Source organism: Scyliorhinus torazame, chromosome 2, assembly GCF_047496885.1.
Source record: "Scyliorhinus torazame isolate Kashiwa2021f chromosome 2, sScyTor2.1, whole genome shotgun sequence".
Taxonomy (NCBI): Eukaryota; Metazoa; Chordata; class Chondrichthyes; order Carcharhiniformes; family Scyliorhinidae; genus Scyliorhinus; species Scyliorhinus torazame.
Window position 1 is genome coordinate 267,297,245 of NC_092708.1, and position 24,946 is coordinate 267,322,190.

Here is a 24,946-nt window from a genome sequence, read left to right on the forward strand (position 1 = left end):
GATAACCTCCATCAACTGAGAGGTTATATCCATCAGGAAAGGCCAAACAGGCTGGTTTCTTTAAATAGAGGCATGACCTCACACAAAGGTTTTTAAGATTATGGAAAGGGTTTAGTTGGGTAAACAAAGAGAAAATGTTTCCATTTTGTGGTGGGACTAGAACTAGGGGTTCATAAATATAAGTTAGGGAATTTAAGAGGAATGTCTTTAACCAGGGAGTGGTTAGAATGTGGAACTTCCTGTCACAGGGATTCCTGAAGACAAATAGCGGAGATGTATTTAGAGGGAAGCTAGATAAATTGGTTATAAAGTGCTTTGGGGTATCCTGAGGTTATGAATGGCGCAGTAAAAATTGAACTTTATTTGCTTGCTTGGCATTTAGTCTGCTCTGTAAACACGGCCTGGCCTGCTCAGGCAATGGAATAAAAAACACCAGTGACTAGTCTGGCTGGAGCTGTGTGTCCGTCCACGCAGTGTGGAGATTCTGGGCTGGCTGCTCACATTTTAAATAAAAGAAAGACTTGCATTTATATAGCGCTAGGATGTCTCAAAGCATTTTACAGCCAATTAAGTACTTTTAAAATGTATTCACTGTTGGAATGTAGGAAATACGGCAGCTCCCACAAACAGCAATGTAATAATGATGAGATAATCTGATTTAGTAATGTTGACTCAGGGATAAATATTGACCAGGGCACCAGGGAGAACTCTCCCGGCCTTCTTTGAAATAGTGTCATGGCATTCACCTGAGGAGGCACATGTAGCCTCAGTTTAAGATCTCATCTGAAATAGCACCTCCAACAGTGCAGCACTCCTCAGTCTTGAACCATCAGCCTTGATTTTGTGCTCAGGTCGTTGGAGTAGGAATTAAATCCGGAATCCTTATGACTGAGAGACGAGAGCGCTGCCCATAAGCCCAGCTATGTAAACTGTTGTCATGTGAGGCCCCTGTCTGGATAGCTAGGTGCACAAGAGTACTATACCTCAGTCAGGTCCTGGTTGAACCGGGCCAGCAGGCGGGCAGTGCTCAGGTCTCTCTTGCGGCTCTGGGATAGCTCCTTAATACGGTTCCTCCGCTCCAGAACGGTGTTGAGCTTCTGCTGGACGCGGCTGGCATCGTCTTGTTTTAAACTTTCTTCTTTCAACTTGCCGGCCTGTTCCTGCAGAGACATCACCTGAAACAAAACAATACAGCGCTCACTGCCTGCAGCAGTAATGCAGACCAACGTTGGGCTCTCATCACACACAGGAATAATGCAGTTCTATCTTATTCATTCTTGGGCACATGGGTACGATTGGAAAAGCCACCAGTGATTGCCCATCCCTGGAAGATGGTGGTGAGCTGGCTTCTTGAACTGTTGCGCCAGTTCAGAGGCTTGCTGGGCAATTTCAGCAGACAGTTAAAACTCAATCTTATTGGTGAGACTGGATTCATATATAAACCAGACCTAGGAAGGATGGTAGTGAATCAGCAGTGTTTTTAGGACAAACCAACAGCTTACCAACACCTATGAGGAGCTTAGGGATTTCTTTACCACTAAAATCAAGACCATCAATCAGCTGCCTCAGCTGTGTTCCTCCTTTTCATGAGCCCACCTGGCCAAACATCCTTGAAGGATCTCCCCATCCCCAGCTCTGAACTCTGGTCTTTCTCTAGTAGTTTCTCTCCTAATTCCCCTCATGCCCTCTGAGATCAACTTGTCCATAAGACCCACCTCCTGCTTTCTCAATCCTATTCTCACGAAACTACTAAACACGCAGCTATCCCTCCTGGTCCCCATGTTAGTTGGTATTGTTAATGGTTCTCTCTCTTCAAGCAATATCACCCTGTCCTTTAAATCTGCCTCATCGCACCTTGCCACAACAAAAAACACTTGACTGCACCATCCTTTAAAAAAAAAGAATTCCAATTAAGGGGCAATTTTAGCGTGGCCAATCCACCTAACCTGCACATCTTTGGGTTGTGAGGGTGAGGCCCACGCAGACACGGGGAGAATGTGCACACTCCACACGGACAGTGACCCAGAGCCGGGATCGAATCTGGGACCTCGGCACCGTGAGGCAGCAGTGCTAACCACTGCGCCGCCCTGCTGCCAGCCTTGCTGCATTTCTAGCCTCTCTTTCCTCTCCAGAGTCCTTTAGCCTCCCATAAACACCTTTCATAGAATGCAATGTTTAATTCCCTGCATTCAGATTTCTGCCCCTGTCAAGTATATAAACTGCTCGAAGTCTCAAATAACATCCTATTTGACTTTAACAAAGGTTACGTTTCTCTCCTCGACCACCTCAATCCGGCTGCAACCTTTGATATTGTTGACCACGTCATCCTCCAATTCTTCTCTCAGCTGTCCAGATGGCTGGGGGTGGAGTGGGGGATGGGGAGTACGTGGGTGGAGGGAGCAGCACTTGCTGGTTCCATTATGATCTATCTCGCCACAGCGAGAGTATCACTTGCAATGACTTCCCTTCCTGCTCCCACACGGTTACCTCTAGTGGCAGCATGGTGGCACAGTGGTTAGCACTGCTGCCTCACTGCGCCAGGGACCCATGCTTGATTCCCTCCTAGGTCACTGTCTGTGTGGAGTTTGCATTTTCTCCCCGTGTCTGCGTGGGTTTCCTCCGGGTGCTCTGTTTTCCACACAGTCCAAAGATGTGCAGGTTAGGTGGATTGGCTATGCTAAAATTGCCCCTTAGGCTCAAAAGATGTGCAGGTTAGGTGGGGATACAGGGATAGAGTGGGGGAGTGAGCCTAGGAAGGGTGCTCTTTCAGAGGGTCGATACAGACTCGATGGCCGAATGGCCTTCTTCTGTTATAATTCTAAGTACTGCCTTCATCTTATTTGTATTCCATAAGCTGTCCTCAGTGACATCATCGTATAACATAACATTTGTATTTACATGTATGCTGACGACACCACGGCTTGTGTGTTGAACACAACCCAGCTCACCCTGAGAGAGTATTACACAATGTAACCCATCACAAGCATGTTAAATAAAGCTTGATGTACTCTGAGCAAGTTAAACTTAGACCGACCCAAGGCAGCACTGTGGCACTGCTGCCTCATGCCGCCAGGGACCCAGGTTTGATTCCTGCCTTAGGTGACAGTGTGGAGTTTACAAGTTCTCCCCTTTACTCATGGGTTTCCTCCTGGTACTCCGGTTTCCTCCCACAGTCCAAAGACATGCAGGTTAGGTGGATTGGCTATGCTCAATGCATGGGGTTATGAGGGTAGGGTGGGGGGGGGGACAGGATGGGGCTCTAGGCAGAGTGCTCTTTCGGAGAGTTGGTGCAGACTCGATGGACCGAATGGCCTCCTTCTGCACTGTAGGGATTCTATTCTATGGATCTTTAAAAAGGACACGGGGAGTCCACACCGAGTAAAAATAAGAACAAAGTTTTATTTGAACAAATGATATGTACACTACCTGGTAGATCCCTACCGGGTTCCTCTCCAGTCGGTGCCTTGGCATACTTTGGGTAATTGAGATACCCTGCTCCTAGCAGGAGAGCTTGTACTCTGCAAAGAGTACGGAGAAGACTAGCATTCCCATCCCGTAGGTCCCGTGCGGGATATTACAGGACCCACACTGAGAGTTAAACACAGCCTGGCCTACCCTGAGAGAGTTAACTGCAACTCAATCCCAGTTATGTTGATTTTGACCATTCACAGAGTTAGAAAAATACTGAGCTATAACCTGGAACAGGTGACTGGACCACACCAGTCAAAGTCAGAATTTCCACTCCATGTGAGTCGATAGTTAAATGATCCCACATTTTTTCCAGATCCTTGCAGTTCTTTTCTTTCAGCCCCCCCCCCCAAACCTAATTTAATCTTCTACGAACAGGACATAGCCTTATTTACCTTTTCCTCCTGAGTTGTCAGCAATTTCTCAAAGGCTTCATGCCGTTTGATGAGAGAATCCACTGTGTCCACAGATGTTTCCAGTTCACTGGACCTTAGGTAAACCTGAAATAAGAACACAGTCAACCAATGCTCACCATCTTTCTGCACACTTAACCGTGTGGAATTGTTTATCAATTCCAGTTGTCCTCACTTACCATCGCTGATGACTAGCAAAGCTTCACGTTCAGTCAGGTAGCTTTGGTGACATTTAAGCCCATGCCTGACATCCTACCTCACTAGATTCAGATGTGTTACAAAAACGCACTGCTTTTTCAACATATTATTCCAGAGAGGATACAAGCAGCTGGTTTGCGAAAAAGGAAAGGGCAACAAACCAGCAGTGATGAGCGCTCGTCTAAGAATTGAGATGAGGCACAATGTGTCTAACCTGTGCTATCTCCTGAAAGTATTTGTTGGGACAGTGTAGAGGGAGCTTTACTCTGTATCTATCCTGTGCTATATCTGTCCTGACAGTATTTGTTGGGACAGTGTAGACGAAGCTTTACTCTGTATCTAACCTGTGCTGTATCTGTCCTGACAGTATTTGTTGGGACAGTGTAGTGGGGGATTTGCTCTGAATCTACCTGTCCTGATAGTTTGATGGACAGTTTGTAGGGAGCTTCACACTATACCCAACCCGTGCTGTACCTGTCTTGACTGTGCATTGAGCTGACATTGGGTTCTTGAAATCTCCAGTACTGACACGCATCATGTTCATGAGCACAAAACTCCAAAACAGTTGAAGGAATGCAGGAAATAAAAGTGCTTTCTTCAGCTGCACTCTGCAACTCCAGCAGAAAGTATTCCACGGGATCATCACTGCCGATGCCATCAACTATGGACAACCTGACACATGATATGAAGCTTACTTTTGTTAAAGTGCAGGAGGGGATTTACATTAAAAGGATATCTCCTTGCAAATATGTTCTAACCTTTAGAAATAAGCTCATTGATTTCCCACAGGACACCTGCAGCACGCTGGGAGTGCAATAGTTAGTCTCCTTGTACCCAGAGTGGAAATCGATGCTCAGTGGATTACTTTCCGTCATCCAGCGATGATCTTTATTACCACAGGTGCACTTCATGGGGAGATTTGCCACTTTCTCTGCAACTTGAGGCTTGGCTTCAGAAAGTGCAACAAAGTTCTGAGATGAGCTACTCGTCCTTGTATCTGTCCGAGTTTCGGTGTCACACTCAGGAAACCTGTCCTGAGCCCAGACTGGAGTTAGGCTGATGGAGACCATGGGGCCACAACCACTGATGAGAGAGGGATTGAAGATACAATTCAAAGTACAGTTGGAGGCCTTGTCTGGCCGGCTGGGCTCGTTGCGCTCTGGGTGTCCCTGTAACACGAGCACTGTTTGAGAAAAGTGAGGTGGTGGAGGGGCAGTGGGGATCACACCCAATGCCCGCATCGGGCTGTTCGATCGGGATGTTCCAGATATGCTACAAATGGAGATTTGGTGGCTTGCAGTGTGCATTGCAGGCTGTGGGGTGACAGTCAGTGAGGCGACGTGATGTCCTGGCATGTTCTGTGCAGCAGCCAATGTGACTTGCAGTCTGCTGACCCGATGTGCTGGTACATTGTGGGAGGGCTGGTCAATTCCCACAGGCATCCAGAGTGGTTTCGAAATCCTGCGCTGCAGCCTGCCACCATCAGCCTTTCGAATTGCCTTTGCTGCAGAAGGGGACAGCAAAGGGAGAGATGAAGATGGGATCTGGTGTACCGCCACAGTCCTCTCCATCTTAGAAACGCCAGGCCTGCAGGACTGATGGAACGCTGCTGACCTAATTCCAGAATCCATCCGGGCATGGGTGGAAGAGTCGGGCCCTGCAGGGGTTGTCCTTTCAGTAGCATCCACAGACGGTGACTTCAGACGCATGCTCTGCACAGGAGCTGTCACATCGAAGGTGGAGAGGTCGGGGGCCGGCAAGGCGGAAGCCAAGGTGATGTCCATTCTTGAGACACAGCAAGCAGGGGGGGCCGCTTCTGCTACAGATGCAGAGGTCAACATAGAAACCGAGCGTGGGGGTAACGGCGTTCCTGCAGGTGCCGGCCAAAGCTTCTTACAGACCGTGAAACGCTGGACTCTTTTACCTTGGTCACGGCTCGACATTTTTAATCCCTCAGCTTCCAACCTTTCAGCCGTGAATTCTGCGAGGAATGACAAGCAGACAAACATTCACTGAAATGGGTAAAGTGTTGACCCAGCAGCATCCTGGAGGATCGGATCCGTGTATTTAGGCATGAACTGTCAAAGGAGCCCAAGTCCATTAAAGGCCGTCACAACAAAGAAAAAACAGGGAGTTAGTTAAAGAGGATAAGACTACTGCACGAGACAGAGAGCATCTGAGCAGCATCTCGATTTGTGGAAAGCTGGCTGTTTCTGGGCACGTGCTGCTATCCCTATGAGAGTCTGCTGGATCAAACTTTCTCTTCCAGAGGCAGACTTCCCCTCTTTTAAAAATGTGATTCACAGCCAGCTCTGACAAAATTGGCTCCCTCCTCCGATTTCGTCAGGAACGTAAAAAAAATGACTCAGAAACTGAGCAATCAAAACTTTGAAAGGCTCTTTCTGGCAAAAAGTGGTAGTGATGTGACACTTGATGCAGACACCCAGCGTCTAAACGAGCACACGGAATTGTACTTGAGCTGCTGGATTACGTAGCTGTGCCATTAAAGCTTTTACTTCCTAAATCCTTCTTGCATTTTTATATGAAATGCCTCGGAGGCTCCATTAACCCATATTAAATGTGCACTATTCCTGACCTCCTTGTGCAGCCAACAAACTGTCACAACTCTGCAGTGTTCTGTGCAAGGAGAACGTGAGCATGAACTGTAGAGGTGGTCGTTCAATTTAGTGGAAATTTGCACCCTGTGCTTTTCTTTTGTGGGAGGTAGTTCAGACTAAACCCAGTCCATGGACACCTCAGCAACTTGTTTGAAGGTATTCTCACCTTACTTACTCGGGGCTAAACAGATCAACAAAGATTCTTTTTCACTCCATTCAAAACCTTTAACCCAATGCAGCCAAATCTGCAAGATGACAAAAGCAGCTTGAGGCTAAAATTCCACCTTTGTGCAAGAGTCAGCTCACCAACATTGCCAGCTTTCCAGGGCAGAGAAAATGACACTGCTGACAGCAGCACAGCCAAACCTGTGAGCATAGAACTGAACCTGAATGTGACAGCGATATAAACAAAAAAGCGCTCACAGTCACACATCATGTTGTAATATAAATGGATAGATGGATTTGTTTATTGTCACGTGTACCGAGGTACAGTGAAAAGTATTTTTCTGCGAGCAGCTCAACAGATCATTAAGTACATGAAAATAAAAGGAAATAAAAGAAAATACATACATTAGGAAATATGTACTCTCACATAGACAACACTGGAATATAAACAAGAGTGTTCACACTCATACAGACTGTGCTGCAATATAAAAAAGTGTTCACACTCATAGACAGTGTTGTAATATAAACAAGTGTTCACACACACACACACAAACAGCACTGCAATAGAAACGAGTGTTCGCACCCACATCAACAGCACTGTAATATAAACGAGAGTGTTCACACACACACAGATAACACGACTAAAAATGAGTGTTCACACACAAACAGCACTGTAATATAAACGAGAGTGTTCACACTTGTCATGATATTCAAACACACACATCATGATAGACAGACCAACAGACCAAGTAGCACACATAACACGACAGCCAATCACAGACAAGAGCAGACACAGTATAAGACAAGAAACACGACACCTGCTGGCCAGTCCATCTGGAGACAGGACAAGGCCAGGACCTCATTAACAGTCACCACGTGCTGAGTACCAAGACAGAAGTGTAAATAACTCGTTGGAATAAAACTGCGTTGTACCAATCGCAACCGTGTTGGTTCATCTGTACCTTAGAGCACCCAACACCACAACACTGACATAGACAGGGCTGTAATATAAACAAGAGTATCCACACACACACACACACACACACACATAGACAGCACTGTAATATAAATGAGTGTTCACACTCACTTAGACAACAGTGTAATATAAATGAGAGTGTTCACACTCACATACACAGGGCTGTAATATAAACAAGAGTGTTCACCATCACTTAGATGGCACTGTAATATAAACAAGAGTGTTCACACTCACAGACAGGGCAGTAATATAAACAAGTGTTCACACTCACAGACAGTAATGTAATGTAAACAAGAGAGTACACACACACAACAGCACTGTAATATAAACGAGTGTTCATAGTCATATAGACAGCACTGTAATATAAACAAGAGCATTCACATACAAAAACAGCGCTGTAATATAAACAAGAGCGTTCACACACAGACAGTACTGTAATATAAACGAGAGCGTTCACACTCATACAGACAGTACTGTAATATAAACGAGAGCGTTCACACGCAGACAGTACTGTAATATAAACAAGAGCGTTCACACTCATACAGACAGTACTGTAATATAAACGAGAGCGTTCACACGCAGACAGTACTGTAATATAAACAAGAGCGTTCACGTGCAGACAGTACTGTAATATAAACAAGAGTGTTCACCATCACTTAGATGGCACTGTAATATAAACAAGAGTGTTCACACTCACAGACAGGGCAGTAATATAAACAAGTGTTCACACTCACAGACAGTAATGTAATGTAAACAAGAGAGTACACACACACAACAGCACTGTAATATAAACGAGTGTTCATAGTCATATAGACAGCACTGTAATATAAACAAGAGCATTCACATACAAAAACAGCACTGTAATATAAACAAGAGCATTCACATACAAAAACAGCGCTGTAATATAAACGAGAGCGTTCACACTCATACAGACAGTACTGTAATATAAACGAGAGCGTTCACACGCAGACAGTACTGTAATATAAACAAGAGCGTTCACACGCAGACAGTACTGTAATATAAACAAGAGCGTTCACACTCATACAGACAGCACTGTAATATAAACGAGAGCGTTCACACATACAGACTGCACTGTAATATAAACAAGAGCGTTCACACACAGACAGTACTGTAATATAAACAAGAGCGTTCACACGCAGACAGTACTGTAATATAAACAAGAGCGTTCACACTCATACAGACAGTACTGTAATATAAACGAGAGCGTTCACACATACAGACAGCACGCTAAGCTGGTGGGAGGCCTCACCTATTCAAGTTATGCCTACTTAAAACTAGAGCTGGATGAAGTGTCTCAGAAGTTTGCTACAATCCTCCTCAGTGATCCCATTGTGGCCTCTGAATACCCCACTTCAACGAATTTACCTCTTCCCGGGTCCTCGATTACCTCCCTCACCCCACCTCTTATAGGTAAGTCCACTTCAGGGCAGACTCCTGGCCTGGGCAACCTGGCAGCCGGGAATCTTAGCACTGCCAGCCTGGCACCCTGCCAGTGGCCCTGCCAGCCTGGCAGTTCGAGCATGGCACTGCCATGGTGCCCAAGTGGTCATGTCAAGATGGCTGGCAGGCAGTACCAAGGAGCCAGGGTACCAGATGGAGTGCCACCCTGCCCAATGCATGACCACCCTGGCGCCTCCAATGCCATTACAACTAGTCCATGTTTGTGTGGACCAGTACTAAATGGCACACTGGCAAGGTCTCCCAGCCTCGGCCGGTGAATCCTGGGCACTGGGAGAATCCGGCAAGTGTATTTAAATGAGCATAATGGCTCATTTGAATATTCTGATCTGGATCACGCCCAGCGTGGGCAAGCTCCAGATCACAACGGGGCGTCTCGTGAGATTCTGTTGAATCTCGCAAGACGTTTCAAGTGTCACGAATCTTGAAAGAGACCTCTCGCAAGATTCAACGGTCTCGTCCCGCAATGTGGGGCATAACAAGGACACTGAATCACACCCACTGCGATTAGCCTTAGTCAGATGGTCATAACTCGCCAACATTGAGGGCATTTAAAAGTTTATTGGATAAACATATGGATGATAATGGCATAGTGTAGGTTAGATGGCTTTTGTTTCAGTGCAACATCGTGGGCCGAAGGGCCTGTACTGCGCTGTATTGTTCTATGTTCTATGTCCCAGTCAGTGAGATAATGATGATATAGTTAATGGGAGGGGACAGGGTCTCAAGCAGTCAGATGTTGAGTTTCAGTTTAGATTTTGCTTTTTGGAGCTTTTTGCCAAATGCTGGGAAGTTAAACAATAGTTTGACACAGGCAAGAATCTACAGCATGTTTCCTTAAGGTTCTCGCTGTCTCAAAGCAGCTATCCAAGACATCTCTCTACAATACGTATTCCTGAGTTTGCTAACTGTATTTAAAAGTAGGTTTTGATCCGAGATGGGTTTGCTTGATTGGAGATAAAAAGATGGCAGTTAGGAGTTAAAGTGTTTCATTTTATTGTTAAGCATTGTTTAACTGATAATTGAAAGCTATTTCTTGTATGATGTTAAAGTTAATTTAATCCTGTGTTAGCAATAAAGTTTGATTTCATAAACCATATTCCTATTTGTGCATTAGATCAGTCCTGGAGCGAAGTATCCTTTCCTCATTGTCAAAATTAATAAAATATTGGAGTTTCTGTCCAATATCCTAGCACTGTTTGGTTTGGCCCGGGATCATGATAGCAACTGGACTCAATGGGACCCTATTCTTTCAAAAGGTAAAACAAATTATACAGTCTGGCTGGATTTACGAGAAGTCTGAACAGCTGAGGTCCTACTTCACTCGTCAAGACGAATTGACATGTGAAGACCGCTCGATTCTCTGGAGATCATGGGTGGTCGTCCCGCCTCAGGCTAAGGAGCCATTGCTTCACGAGTTAAATGGCACCCACCCAGGGCAGACAAAGATGAAGATGTTGGCATGCAGTTACACCCGGTGACCAGGCACAGACAAAACCATTGAAGAACTAGTACAACAGTGCCACCCATGCCAAATGCAGCAATCTTTGCCGCCTACCTCCACCCTTCACGCCTGAGAATGGCCAGGTTGCCGTGGACCACAGATTATGCAAGCCTGTTTTTGGGCAAGATGTTTATGTTGCTGGTAGAAGTGGCTACCACCTGGTGGGAGATGTGAGATTTTGAGTGGGGTATTGGAAGGGGCACCGGTAGTGTTGGTAAATGGGTATGCCCCAAATTGGGACGATGTGGGTTTTATGAGCAGGTTGCTGGCAGCAATCCCGGATTTGGCCACGTACCAGTTGATCATGGGAGGAGATTTTAACTGTGTCCTGGAGCCGAGGGTGGATGGATTGAGTCCCAGATCGATGGGTAGGGTAAGAATGGCAAGGGAGCTGCGGGGGTTTATGGAGAGGATGGGTATGGTGGATCCATGGCGCTTTCAGAACCCAGGGGGAAGGGAGTATTCCTTCTTTTCACACGTCTATAAGGTGTATTCGAGGATTGATTACTTTGTAGTGAGTTGGGAGATTTTGGTTGGGGTGGAGGGGGCAGAGTATGCGGGGATAGATATCTCGGACCATGCACCCCACTGGCTGGATATTCGGTTCAGTACGGGACGAGAGCAGAGGCCGGGGTGGAGGTTTGACTTGGGGTTGTTGGCTGATGGAGGTTTTTGTGATAAGGTGCGGTTGGCGATTAGGGATTATGTGGAGTTCAATCAGAATGGGGAGGTGTCGGCGGGCATTTTTTGGGAAGCACTGAAGGCAGTGGTCCAGGGAGAAATTCTCTCATTTATGGTTAGTGCGAATATGGAAAGGAGGGCGGAACATGACCGTCTAGTGAGCGGGATAGTGGAGGTGGACAGGGAATATTCGAGGGTGCCCACCGTGGAGGAATTGGTGAGGAGGAAAAAGTTGCAGGGGCAATTTGACAGGCTGACAACGGGGTGGGCAGTAGGGCATCTGCGTAGGGCAAGAGGGGTGCAATACGAGTATGGGGAGAAGGCGAGCCGCATGCTGGCGCACCAGCTGCGGAGGCAGGCTGCGTCCAGTGAAATATTGAAGATCCGGATTGGGGCTGGGGATGTGGTGTCAGAGCCAGGGAAGATAAATGAGGCATTTAGAGAGTATTACCAGGGACATTCTGAGGCAGACCCAGGAGGAGAGGAGGGGGACATGGGGCGGTTACTTAACGAGCTGGAATTTCCCCAGGTGGAGGAAGCAAAGAGGCAGGCGTTGGAGGAGCCCCTGGGGCTGAGGGAGGTGCTGGATAGTATCAGGGATATGAAGTCGGGGAAGGCCCCTGGGCCGGATGGGTACCCGGCAGAATGTTATAAGGAATTTGCAGTGGGCCCGGCACCACATCTGTTGGGGGCGTTTAATGAAGCACCGGAGAAGGGGGACTTGCCGGAGATGATGAAGCAGGCAGTAATCACACTAATTCCAAAAAAAGGGAAGGATCCGGTGGAATGTGGGTCGTATAGACCCATATCACTTTGAACACGGATGTGAAAGTATTGGCTAAGTTGTTGGCGGGGCAGGATGGGTCCGGGTGCTGCCAGCCACGTCAGGATGGGTCCGGGTGCTGCCAGCCACGTCAGGAGCGAGGTCCCGGAGGAGGACTTCCTGGGGAAGACAAGGAGACGTTTGCGATGTGTCTGATTGGTGGTCGTACAAAGCAGTGACCGGATGGCGTGGAGGGCCTCCAGGAGGACTTCCTGCCAGCGGGAGACTGGGAGGTTCCTGGACCATAGGGCCAGTAGAACGGTCTTCCAGACCGTTCCGTTCTCCCTCTCTACCTGTCCGCTTCCCCAGGGGTTGTAACTGGTCGTCCTGCTCGAGGCGATGCCCTTGCTGAGCAGGAATTGACGCAGTTCGTCACTCATAAAGGAGGACCCCCTATCACGGTGTATGAACGCGGGGAAACCGAGCAGTGCAAAAATGCTATGTAGGGCCTTGATGACGGTGGCTGCGGTCATGTCGGGGCAGGGGATGGCGAGTACTCGTCAATCACGTTCAGGAAGTACGTGTTGCGGTCGGTGGAGGGGAGGGGGCCTTTGAAGTCCATGCTCAGGCGTTCAAAGGGACAGGAAGCCTTAATCAGGTGCGCCCTCTCTGGTCGTTAGAAGTGCGGTTTGCACTCCGCGCAGATTTGGCAGTCCCTGGTGGCTGTCCTGACCTCCTCGATGGAGTAGGGCAGGTTGCGGGTTTTAACAAAATGGAAAAAGCGAGTGACCCCCGGGTGGCAGAGGTCCTCGTGGAGGGCTCGGAGGCGGTCCACTTGTGCGTTGGCACGTGCCGCGGGACAGGGCGTCAGGAGGCTCGTTTAGCTTCCCGGGACGATACAAGATCTCGTAGTTGTAGGTGGAGAGTTCGATCCTCCCCCGCAAGATCTTGTTGTTTTTTACCTTGCCCCGCTGTGCATTATCGAACATGAAAGCAACCGACCGTTGGTCCGTGAGGAGAGTGAATCTCCTGCCGGCCAGGCAATGCCTCCAATGTCACACAGCTTCTACTATGGCCTGGGCCTCCTTTTCGACTGAGGAGTGGCGGATTTCGGCAGCATGGAGGGTACGTGAGAAGAAGGCCACGGGTCTGCCCGCTTGGTTGAGGGTGGCCGCCAGAGCTACGTCGGATGCATCGCTCTTGACCTGGAAGGGGAAGGACTCGTCGATGGCGTGCATCGTGGCCTTTGCAATATCTGCTTTGATGCGGCTGAAGGCCAGGCGGGCCTGTATCGACAGGGGGAAAGTTGTGGATTGGATCAGGGGACAGGCTTTGTCTGCGTAGTTGGGGACCCACTGGGCGTAGTAACTGAAAAACCCTAGGCAGCGCTTCAGGGCCTTGGGGCAGTGGGGGAGGGGGAACTCCATAAGGGGGCGCATGCGTTCAGGGTCGGGGCCTATATCTCCATTTCGCACTATGAAGCCGAGAATGGCTAGACGGTCGGTGCCAAACACGCATTTATCCTTATTGTATGTTAGGTTCAGGATTTTAGCGGTCTGGAGAAATTTTCGGAGGTTGGTGTTGTGGTCCTGCTGGTCGTGGCCGCAGGTGGTGACATTATCGAGATACGGGAACATTGCCCGTAAACCGTACCGGTCAACCATTCGGTCCATCTCGCGCTGGAAGACAGAGACCCCATTAGTGACACCGAAGGGAACCCTTAAGAAGTGATAGAGCCGCCGTATTTGCGGTCACTAGTACGGAGGGGTAGCTGGTGGTAGGTGGACTTGAGGTCCATCGGAGAGAAGACCTTATAATGCGCGATCCTGTTTACGAGGTTGGATATGCGGGGGAGAGGGTACGCGTCCAGCTGCGTAAACCTGTTGATGGTCTGACTGTCGATGACCATCCTATGCTTCTCCCCGGTCTTTATCGCCACTACTTGAGCTCTCCAGGGACTGTTGCTGGCTTCAATGACCCCTTCCCTCAGTAGCCTTTGGACCTCTGACCTAATAAAGACCAGATCCTGGGCACTGTACCGTCTGCCCCTGGTGGCGACGGGTTTGCAATCCAGGGTGAGGTTCGCAAACAGGGAAGGCGGGTCGACTTTAAGGGTCGCAAGGCCGCAGACAGTAAGGGGGGGTATAGGGTCGCCAAATTGGAAAGTCAGACTTTGCAGGTTACACTGGAAGTCTAAACCCAGGAGTGTAGCCGCGCAGAGGTGGGGAAAAACGTAAAGGCGGAAATTTTTGAATTCCCTTCCCTGGACTGTGAGGTTTGCTAAACAGAACCCCTTTATCTCTACAGAGTGAGAACCGGAGACTAGGGAGATTCTTTGATTAACAGGGTGGATAAAGAGGGAACAGCGCCTTACCGTGTCAGGGTGTATAAAGATCTCCGTGCTCCCAGAGTCGATCAGGCAGGACGTCTCGTGGCCGTTGATGAAGACGGTCGTCGTTGCTGTTGAGAGTGTTCGAGGTCGAGTTTGGTCCAGGGTCACCGAGGCCAGCCGCAGTAGTTGTGGATTTCGTTCAGGCAGTGCGTGGTCGGCCGAGCTGGGGTCCTGGGGCATCAAAGATGACGTCTCCCATTGGTCGCACATGGTGGTCAGGGGTGGACAAAATGGCGGCGCCCATCCGTCCAGCGTGGTGTCCGAGGGTCAAGATGGCGGCGCCCGGGGTCCGCACGTGGGCCTGTGATACGGGGGTGGCGGCGACCGCTGGCCGCCTGGGGCCCCTGGAGAAGTTCGCTGTGGCGGTCCGGAGTCGCCGCTGGAGACTGCGGCCACCGCTCGTGCCTGGCAGACCCCCACGAAATGGCCTTTTGCCGCACCCCCTGCAGATGGATGTGCGGGCCGGGCAGCGCTGGCGGAGGTGTTTTCCCTGCCCGCAAAAGCAGCGGGGTCCATCGGGGTTGGCGGTCCGCCTTACAGCGCAGGCCTGCGGGGAAGCGGGGAAGGTATCTGGGGGGTCCGCTGCGGGATTCCACGCTGCCCAGGGGGCCGCCGCATGGTCGGGCACGTAGGATCGGGCGTTCTTGGAGGCAACGTCCATGGACCCTGCAAGGGCCCGTGCCTCCCTAAGTCCCAGGGTGTCTTTCTCTCAAAGACGCTGGCGGATTTCTGAAGAGCTCATACCTGCTACAAAGGCGTCCCGGACTAGGAGATCAGTGTGCTCGCTCGCCGAAACTTTCGGGCAGCCGCAGCTTCTGCCCAGCACCAATAGCGCGTGGTAGAATTCCTCCAACGATTCCCTGGGGTTTTGTCGTCTTGTTGCAAGCAGGTGACGAGCGTAGACCTGATTTACTGGGCGAATATAGTGCCCTTTTGAAAGTTCGATTGCTGCATCAAAATCTTCTGTCTCCTCGATGAGGGTGTAGATCTCTGGGATTACTCTGGAGTGCAGGACGTGCAGTTTCTGCTCCCTTGAGGGTGCCTCCAGCCGTCTCAAGGTAGCCTTTAAAACACGCCAGCCAGTGATTAAAAATCGCCGCTGAGTTCGTCGCGAGGGGACTGAGTTGCAGACACTCCGGCTTGATTCGGAGATCCATCCTTTCTACTTAGTTCTAGCTTATTAAATTGATGCACGATCAATAACTACTAAAACGAGATTGGAGTACAACTGAAGGCTTTAATAAGCTAGAACAGTTCCCCAGCAGCTCAGGTACAGAATGAGGGCTGCTGGGACGGCACGGGATCTAATACCACGCCTATCAGGGCAGAGCTACTAAAGTATACAGCCAATGGTAAACCCCTGGGTACCCAATGGTACTTCAGCCTCTCAGGTACCGTAATATCTGATAATACCACAGAGGGCTATGGTGACGGCAACGTTGCCAATGGCTCCGAGTAGGTATTCAGGGAGCCCAGTGGTGCAGTCACGGTGAAGATATGGAATCAGCTGAGGAGGCATTTTAGGGTGGAAGGGCTGTCGGTGCTAACGCCGCTGTGCGAGAATCATGGGTTTGAGCTAGGGGAGATGGATAGTGTATACAGGAGGTGGAGGGAAGTGGGGCTGGTCAAGGTGAGGGATTTGTATTTGGAGGAAGAGTTTGCCAGTCTGGAGGAGCTAAGGGAGAGGGAAGAGCTGCCAAGGGGGAGGGAGTTCAGGTATCTACAGGTTAGGGACTTTGCACAAAAGGTCTGGAGGGGGTTTCCTAGATTGCCGGGATACACCGTGCTGGAGCGACTGCTGCTTCCGGATGTGGAAGGATTGTGGATATATATAAGTGGCTGGGGGAGCAGGGAGGCGAGCGGGTGGTGAAGATCAAGGAGAAATGGGAAGCGGAGTTGGGAATGGAGATTAATTGGGGAGTATGGAGTGAGGCACTGCGAAGGGTAAACGGGACCTCCTCTTGTGCAAGGATGAGCCTGATAAAGTTTAAGGTGGTGCACAGGGTGCATATGACTCGGGCAAGATGAGTGTGAGAGGTGTGGGTGGAGGCCAGCGAATCATGCGCACAAGTTTTGGGGTTGTGAAAAATTGGGAAGATTCTGAGCGGGAGTGTTCGCGGTCTTAGCCAGGATAGTGGAGGAGGGAGTGGACCCGGACCCTTTGGTGGCGATATTTGGGGTTTCAAAGAAGCCGGAGCTCATGGAGAGGAGGAAGGCCGATGTCGTGGCCTTCGCCTCTCTGATTGCACGGCGACGAATTTTGCTTGAGCGGCGGTCGGCATCGCCACCGGGGGTAGCAGCATGGTCGGGTGACCTGTACAACTTCCTGCGGTTAGAGAAGATAAAGTATGAGTTAAGGGGCTCAGCAGGAGAGTTCGAGAAAAGGTGGGGGATGTTTGTGACCGTGTTTGAGGAGCTGTTCGTCACAGCGGGGCGGGAGGGGGGGGGGAAGAGAGGCATTTCAAAGGCAATGATTTCCAGCGTTTTGTGACAGCAAATGGCATATGGCACACGATAGGGCAGCACGGTAGCATTGTGGATAGCACAATTGCTTCACAGCTCCAGGGTCCCAGGTTCGATTCCGGCTTGGGTCACTGTTTGTGCGGAGTCTGCACATCCTCCCCGTGTGTGCGTGGGTTTCCTCCGGGTGCTCCGGTTTCCTCCCACAGTCCAAAGATGTGCAGGTTAGGCGGATTGGCCATGCTAAATAGCCCTTAGTGTCCAAAATTGGTCTTAGTATTGGGTGGGGTTACTGGGTTATGGGGATAGGGTGGAGGTGATGACCTTGGATAGGGTGCTCTTTCCAAGAGCCGGTGCGGACTCGATGGGCCGAATGGCCTCCTTCTGCACTGTAAATTCTATGATAATCTATGATAGCCTCCATCACCCAGAGTCGAAGAGTCTGGCTGAGTGGGCCGTTCAAACTTTCAAGAACGCCATGAAAAAGCAGTCAGATAACCCACTTTGCTAGAGGTTGGCTAATTTTCTGATGTTGTACAACTCAACCCCTCGTTCAATCATGGGGTCACAGCAGCTGAGCTGCTCATGGGCTGTCGGTGGAGAACATGACTGGATCTTGTATTTCCAAATGCAGCAGGAGGGTGGAGGCACATTAGGTTCTCGGAAGAGTCAGCGGTCACAGCAGAGAGGTGACAGGTCATTCCAGGTGGGAGACCTGGTTTTGGGCCGGAAATTCACAGCAGGTTTGCCTTGGTTAGAAGGATGTCTTGTGGCCCAGTCAGGACCGGTGTCTTATGTGGTCGATCATAAAGATCGTCAAGAAGCATATTGATCACCTGAGGAGTCAAGAGTTGGTGATCCCCAATGTGGAGTTGACGGGTCCAGCGAGCATCGTGAATACTCCTGTAACACAGTCCAGCCAAGGGGAGCCAGGAGCCACTGTTCAACCAGCTGCAACTGTTGAGGCCGGTGAGGCTAGTTTCCCCATCTTTGAAATGGTCCTGCCTGAGGTGGCATCAAATGTGGACCACTCAATTGCCCAAAAGAGTGCCCAGCCTATGGCTGGGCCACAGAGGTCCTGGAGGCCCAGAGGTCTCTGGAACGAAAAACTTTTTTATGGGACGCTCTTTCCTCAGTTGCACCTCTTAACAATTGCAACTTTTGAACATAGTTTTTGGGGTACAATGTGAAGGGACGGGGATGGTGGTTGGGGATGGGGGGGGGGGGGGGGGGGGGGGGAGGGTAGTGTGGCTCCTTTCAGGGGGCCAGCTAGACTGATCACGTGACTGGCTCGGGGCCAAACGCTTGGGACTGCGTTCACCCTGGCCAATGGGAGTTTGCGCAGAGCTCTGGGAACAGGACCCCAGGCAGTGTAGACCAGCGAGCTGAAGAGTAAAGACCTGGGGCACGATCCTCCTGCCAACCCCGTTTTCCAATGCGGCGCATCCCCGCCGGCAGCAGGATTCTCCGTACCCGCAGCCGGCCAATAGGATTTTCCCATTGTGGCCACGCCCACACCGTCGGGAAACCCATGGGCGTGGGTGTGCTGCCGGCAAAGCAGAGGATCCCGCCGACGGAGAATCGTGCCGATGTTGTATAGTATTCTGTGCCTGTTATCTAAATGCCTTTTCATCAATAACCCTCTTTTGTTAAGCATGGAAGCCTTAAGTGAGGTCTCGAGCCACCACAATATTTAAATGAACAATCGGCCTCCTGGTACTCATCCCCCCTCCCACTCCTCAATCCTGCTTCCTGGGAGTGGGCTGGTATCCCATCATCCTCCCCGATCCTCAATCCTGCTTCCTGGGAGTGGGCTGGTATCCCATCATCCTCCCCGATCCTCAATCCTGCTTCCTGGGAGTGGGCTGGTATCCCATCATCCTCCCCGATCCTCAATCCTGCTTCCTGGGAGTGGGCTGGTATCTCATCATCCTCCCCGATCCTCAATCTTGCCTCCTGGGAGTGGGCTGGTATCCCATCATCCTTCCCGCTCCTTGAGTCTGTTAATTCTGGGAGTAGACAACTTGAGATTGGGTTGGTTTTAAATTTTATCAGACCTGACCCCAACCACCTCAATTTCTGGGGGTTAAATGTTAATCCCCCCCGCACTTTGGGATTGTGACTGGGACTGCACTGTCCTCCACAGCATACCTGCAAATGAAGGGCTGAAGTTGGATTTGTGACTTATGAGATTCCTAGCGTCCTCTCTGAATTGAATTGCTAAAAAGGCTGTATGTAGGAAGTTTCGCTCATGATTGTTTAAGGAACAGCCCCACCTCCTCTTCCTGCCCTCTAACCGTACCCACATCCTGTTTCTGCCCTCTAACCATACCCACATCCTGTTCCTACCCTCTAACCATACCCACATCCTGTTTCTGCCCTCTAACCATACCCACCTCATGAGAGTTCATGATCTTTTCCATTTGGCTGATGTCTCTGTAGAAAAGCTGCTGCAATAACATCCTCTCCAACCAGTTCTTCTTCAATTCCCAGTGATGGTACAAGTTCGACCTCTCATCCTGTAGCGCACGGACCTTATCTCTGATCTAGAGACAAGGACAATTTGGTTCAGACCTGTGGATAGTACAGCTAGAAAGGGGGAAGGGAGGATGAGAGAGGACAGGGGATGAGAGATAAAGAGAGGATGAAGGAGGCAGAAGGATGAGAGGGTGGGGATGAGAAAGAGAGGAGGATCAGAGCTAGAGGGAAGATGAGAGAGAAGGTTGAAAAGCAGGAATGAGAGAGGCAAGGATGAGAGAAGAGGAATGAGAGGGAGGAAATCAGAGAGGAGGGGATGACAAGGGAGGATGAGAGGGGAGGAGGAGAAGGAGGATTAGAGGGAGAGGGGAATGGGGATGGGTGAGAGGGAGATTGGTGAGCAAGGATTGATGAGAGGGATGATGAATGAAATGGTTGGCAGGGCGAGGGGGCTTGAAGGGCAAGGACGATCTGTGAGGGGGGAATGGGTGAGAAGGGAAAGGGTGAGGGGGAAATGGGTGATGGAGGGAGGGTGAGAGAGAGAGGGAGGGTGAGAGAGAGAGGGAGGGTGAGAGAGAGAGGGAGGGTGAGAGAGAGAGGGAGGGTGAGAGAGAGAGGGAGAGGGAGGGTGAGAGAGAGGGAGGGTGAGAGAGAGGGAGGGAGAGAGAGGGAGGGTGAGAGAGTGGGGGGGTGAGAGAGAGTGGGGGGGGGTGAGAGAGAGTGGGGGGGGGTGAGAGAGAGTGGGGGGGTGAGAGAGAGTGGGGGGGTGAGAGAGAGTGGGGGGGTGAGAGAGAGTGGGGGGGTGAGAGAGAGTGGGGGGGTGAGAGAGAGTGGGGGGGTGAGAGAGAGTGGGGGGGTGAGAGAGAGTGGGGGGGTGAGAGAGAGTGGGGGGGTGAGAGAGAGTGGGGGGGTGAGAGAGAGTGGGGGGGTGAGAGAGAGTGGGGGGGTGAGAGAGAGTGGGGGGGTGAGAGAGAGTGGGGGGATAAGAGAGAGTGGGGGGGTGAGAGAGAGTGGGGGGGTGAGAGAGAGTGGGGGGGTGAGAGAGAGTGGGGGGGTGAGAGAGAGTGGGGGGGTGAGAGAGAGTGGGGGGGGTGAGAGAGAGTGGGGGGGTGAGAGAGAGTGGGGGGGTGAGAGAGAGTGGGGGGGTGAGAGAGAGTGGGGGGGTGAGAGAGAGTGGGGGGGTGAGAGAGAGTGGGGGGGTGAGAGAGAGTGGGGGGGGTGAGAGAGAGTGGGGGGGGTGAGAGAGAGTGGGGGGGTGAGAGAGAGTGGGGGGGTGAGAGAGAGTGGGGGGGTGAGAGAGAGTGGGGGGGGGTGAGAGAGAGTGGGGGTGGTGAGAGAGAGTGGGGGGGTGAGAGAGAGTGGGGGGGGTGAGAGTGGGGGGGTTCAGAGAGAGTGGGGGGGGTGAGAGAGAGTGGGGGTGGTGAGAGAGAGTGGGGGGGTGAGAGAGAGTGGGGGGGTGAGAGAGAGTGGGGGGGGTGAGAGAGAGTGGGGGGGGGAGAGAGAGTGGGGGGGGGGAGAGAGAGTGGGGGGGGTGAGAGAGAGTGGGGGGGGTGAGAGAGAGTGGGGGGGGTGAGAGAGAGTGGGGGGGTGAGAGAGAGTGGGGGGGTGAGAGAGAGTGGGGGGGTGAGAGAGAGTGGGGGGGTGAGAGAGAGTGGGGGGGTGAGAGAGAGTGGGGGGGTGAGAGAGAGTGGGGGGGTGAGAGAGAGTGGGGGGGTGAGAGAGAGTGGGGGCGGTGAGAGAGAGTGGGGGAGTGAGAGAGAGTGGGGGGGTGAGAGAGAGTGGGGGGGTGAGAGAGAGTGGGGGGGGTGAGAGAGAGTGGGGGGGTGAGAGAGTGGGGGGGGAAGAGAGAGTGGGGGGGAAGAGAGAGTGGGGGGGAAGAGAGAGTGGGGGGGGGGAGAGAGAGTGGGGGGGAGAGAGAGTGGGGGGGAGAGAGAGTGGGGGGTGAGAGAGAGTGGGGGGGTGAGAGAGAGTGGGGGGGGTGAGAGAGAGTGGGGGGGTGAGAGAGAGTGGGGGGGTGAGAGAGAGTGGGGGGGTGAGAGAGAGTGGGGGGGTGAGAGAGAGTGGGGGGGTGAGAGAGAGTGGGGGGGTGAGAGAGAGTGGGGGGGTGAGAGAGAGTGGGGGGGTGAGAGAGAGTGGGGGGGTGAGAGAGAGTGGGGGGGTGAGAGAGAGTGGGGGGGTGAGAGAGAGTGGGGGGGTGAGAGAGAGTGGGGGGGGAGAGAGTGGGGGGGGAGAGAGTGGGGGGGGAGAGAGTGGGGGGGTGAGAGAGAGTGGGGGGGTGAGAGAGAGTGGGGGGGTGAGAGAGAGTGGGGGGGGTGAGAGAGTGGGGGGGGTGAGAGAGTGGGGGGGGTGAGAGAGTGGGGGGGGTGAGAGAGTGGGTGGGGGTGAGAGAGTGGGGGGGGTGAGAGAGAGTGGGGGGGGTGAGAGAGAGTGGGGGGCGTGAGAGAGAGTGGGGGGCGTGAGAGAGAGTGGGGGGGATGAGAGAGAGTGGGGGCGGTGAGAGAGAGTGGGGGCGGTGAGAGAGAGTGGGGGCGGTGAGAGAGAGTGGGGGGGTGAGAGAGAGTGGGGGGGTGAGAGAGAGTGGGGGGGTGAGAGAGTGGGGGGGAGAGAGAGTGGGGGGTGAGAGAGAGTGGGGGGGGTGAGAGAGAGTGGGGGCGGTGAGAGAGAGTGGGGGAGTGAGAGAGAGTGGGGGGGGAAGAGAGAGTGGGGGGGAAGAGAGAGTGGGGGGGGGGAGAGAGAGTGGGGGGGAGAGAGAGTGGGGGGGAGAGAGAGTGGGGGGTGAGAGAGAGTGGGGGGGTGAGAGAGAGTGGGGGGGTGAGAGAGAGTGGGGGGGTGAGAGAGAGTGGGGGGGTGAGAGAGAGTGGGGGGGAGAGAGTGGGGGGGGAGAGAGTGGGGGGGGAGAGAGTGGGGGGGTGAGAGAGAGTGGGGGGGTGAGAGAGAGTGGGGGGGTGAGAGAGAGTGGGGGGGGTGAGAGAGTGGGGGGGGTGAGAGAGTGGGGGGGGTGAGAGAGTGGGGGGGGTGAGAGAGTGGGTGGGGGTGAGAGAGTGGGGGGGGTGAGAGAGTGGGGGGGTGAGAGAGTGTGGGGGGGGTGAGAGAGAGTGGGGGGGGTGAGAGAGAGTGGGGGGGGTGAGAGAGAGTGGGGGGCGTGAGAGAGAGTGGGGGGGATGAGAGAGAGTGGGGGCGGTGAGAGAGAGTGGGGGCGGTGAGAGAGAGTGGGGGCGGTGAGAGAGAGTGGGGGGGTGAGAGAGAGTGGGGGGGTGAGAGAGAGTGGGGGGGTGAGAGAGTGGGGGGGAGAGAGAGTGGGGGGTGAGAGAGAGTGGGGGGGTGAGAGAGAGTGGGGGCGGTGAGAGAGAGTGGGGGAGTGAGAGAGAGTGGGGGGGGAAGAGAGAGTGGGGGGGAAGAGAGAGTGGGGGGGGGGAGAGAGAGTGGGGGGGAGAGAGAGTGGGGGGGAGAGAGAGTGGGGGGTGAGAGAGAGTGGGGGGGTGAGAGAGAGTGGGGGGGGTGAGAGAGAGTGGGGGGGTGAGAGAGAGTGGGGGGGTGAGAGAGAGTGGGGGGGTGAGAGAGAGTGGGGAGGTGAGAGAGAGTGGGGGGGTGAGAGAGAGTGGGGGGGTGAGAGAGAGTGGGGGGGTGAGAGAGAGTGGGGGGGTGAGAGAGAGTGGGGGGGTGAGAGAGAGTGGGGGGGTGAGAGAGAGTGGGGGGGAGAGAGTGGGGGGGGAGAGAGTGGGGGGGGAGAGAGTGGGGGGGTGAGAGAGAGTGGGGGGGTGAGAGAGAGTGGGGGGGTGAGAGAGAGTGGGGGGGGTGAGAGAGTGGGGGGGGTGAGAGAGTGGGGGGGGTGAGAGAGTGGGGGGGTGAGAGAGTGGGGGGGGTGAGAGAGTGGGTGGGGGTGAGAGAGTGGGGGGGGTGAGAGAGTGGGGGGGTGAGAGAGTGTGGGGGGGGTGAGAGAGAGTGGGGGGGGTGAGAGAGAGTGGGGGGCGTGAGAGAGAGTGGGGGGGATGAGAGAGAGTGGGGGCGGTGAGAGAGAGTGGGGGCGGTGAGAGAGAGTGGGGGCGGTGAGAGAGAGTGGGGGGGTGAGAGAGAGTGGGGGGGTGAGAGAGAGTGGGGGGGTGAGAGAGAGTGGGGGGGGTGAGAGAGAGTGGGGGGGGGGTGAGAGAGAGTGGGGGGGGGGTGAGAGAGAGTGGGGGGTGTGAGAGAGAGTGGGGGTGTGAGAGAGAGTGGGGGTGTGAGAGAGAGTGGGGGGGTGAGAGAGAGTGGGGGGGTGAGAGAGAGTGGGTGGGTGAGAGAGAGTGGGGGGGGGTGAGAGAGAGTGGGGGGCGGTGAGAGAGAGTGGGGGGGTGAGAGAGAGTGGGGGGGTGAGAGAGAGTGGGGGGGTGAGAGAGAGTGGGGGGGGTGAGAGAGAGTGGGGGGGTGAGAGAGAGTGGGGGGTGAGAGAGAGTGGGGGGTGAGAGAGAGTGGGGGGTGAGAGAGAGTGGGGGGTGAGAGAGAGTGGGGGGTGAGAGAGAGTGGGAGGGGTGAGAGAGTGGGGGGGTGAGAGAGAGTGGGGGATGAGAGAGAGTGGGGGATGAGAGAGAGTGGGGGATGAGAGAGAGTGGGGGATGAGAGAGAGTGGGGGGGTGAGAGAGAGTTGGGGGGGGGTGAGAGAGAGTGGGGGGTGAGAGAGAGTGGGGGGTGAGAGAGAGTGGGGGGGGTGAGAGAGAGAGGGAGGGTGAGAGAGAGAGGGAGGGTGAGAGAGAGAGGGAGGGTGAGAGAGGGAGGGTGAGAGAGGGAGGGTGAGAGAGGGGGAATCCGACAGAGGGAGTTGAGAGAGGAGGGAATGAGAGAAGGATGGGAGACAGGAAGTTAAGAGCAGAGGGGGAATGAGAGAAGGTGGGAAGGTAAGAGTCCAGGGAATGAGACTGGGATGGGGTTGAGCAAAGGGCATCAGTGATTTGGGAGGTGACAAGATTGGGGTTCAGAAAGAAACAAGAAATGCAATGAGAGTGAGTACAAGGACGAAAGGTGAAGAGGAGAAAGGAGGAAACAAAATGGTGGGAGAGGCAGCAGGATAAAAGGAGATGAACAGAAGGAGGAAGGGGGGAGAAGTGAGTATAGACAGTTCTCACATCTTTGGAGGTGGAGGACTCCTCCTGCAGGATCTCATGGCCCAGGGTGACCACTTGATTGAAGGTCTCCTCCCTGGCATCGATTTCGGCCCGAAGCTGCTGGTGTTGGGTTTGGTTTAACTTAGTCATGGAACTATCACGTGTTGTTTCCTCCACTTTCATCTCCCTCATCAGTTCAGCCGACCAGGAGATGTAATCCCGCACCTAGGGAGATGCAAAGTTCAAAATGTATATGTGAGGCTTCAAACAGATTGA

General features: G+C 52.8%; 1 protein-coding gene across 1 annotated transcript in view; it reads right to left on the minus strand.

The window, feature by feature from the left end:
- The window catches only part of sptbn5 (spectrin, beta, non-erythrocytic 5), a 400,397-nt gene that overhangs the window by 203,432 nt on the left and 172,019 nt on the right, over positions 1-24,946 (minus strand). Inside the window, exons 34-37 of the mRNA XM_072486950.1 lie at positions 24,692-24,895; positions 19,514-19,663; positions 3,864-3,968; positions 984-1,175 (exon numbers count right to left, since the gene is read on the minus strand). Coding sequence (XP_072343051.1) covers positions 984-1,175; positions 3,864-3,968; positions 19,514-19,663; positions 24,692-24,895 — 651 coding nt within the window. The remainder of the gene's footprint in view (positions 1-983; positions 1,176-3,863; positions 3,969-19,513; positions 19,664-24,691; positions 24,896-24,946) is intronic.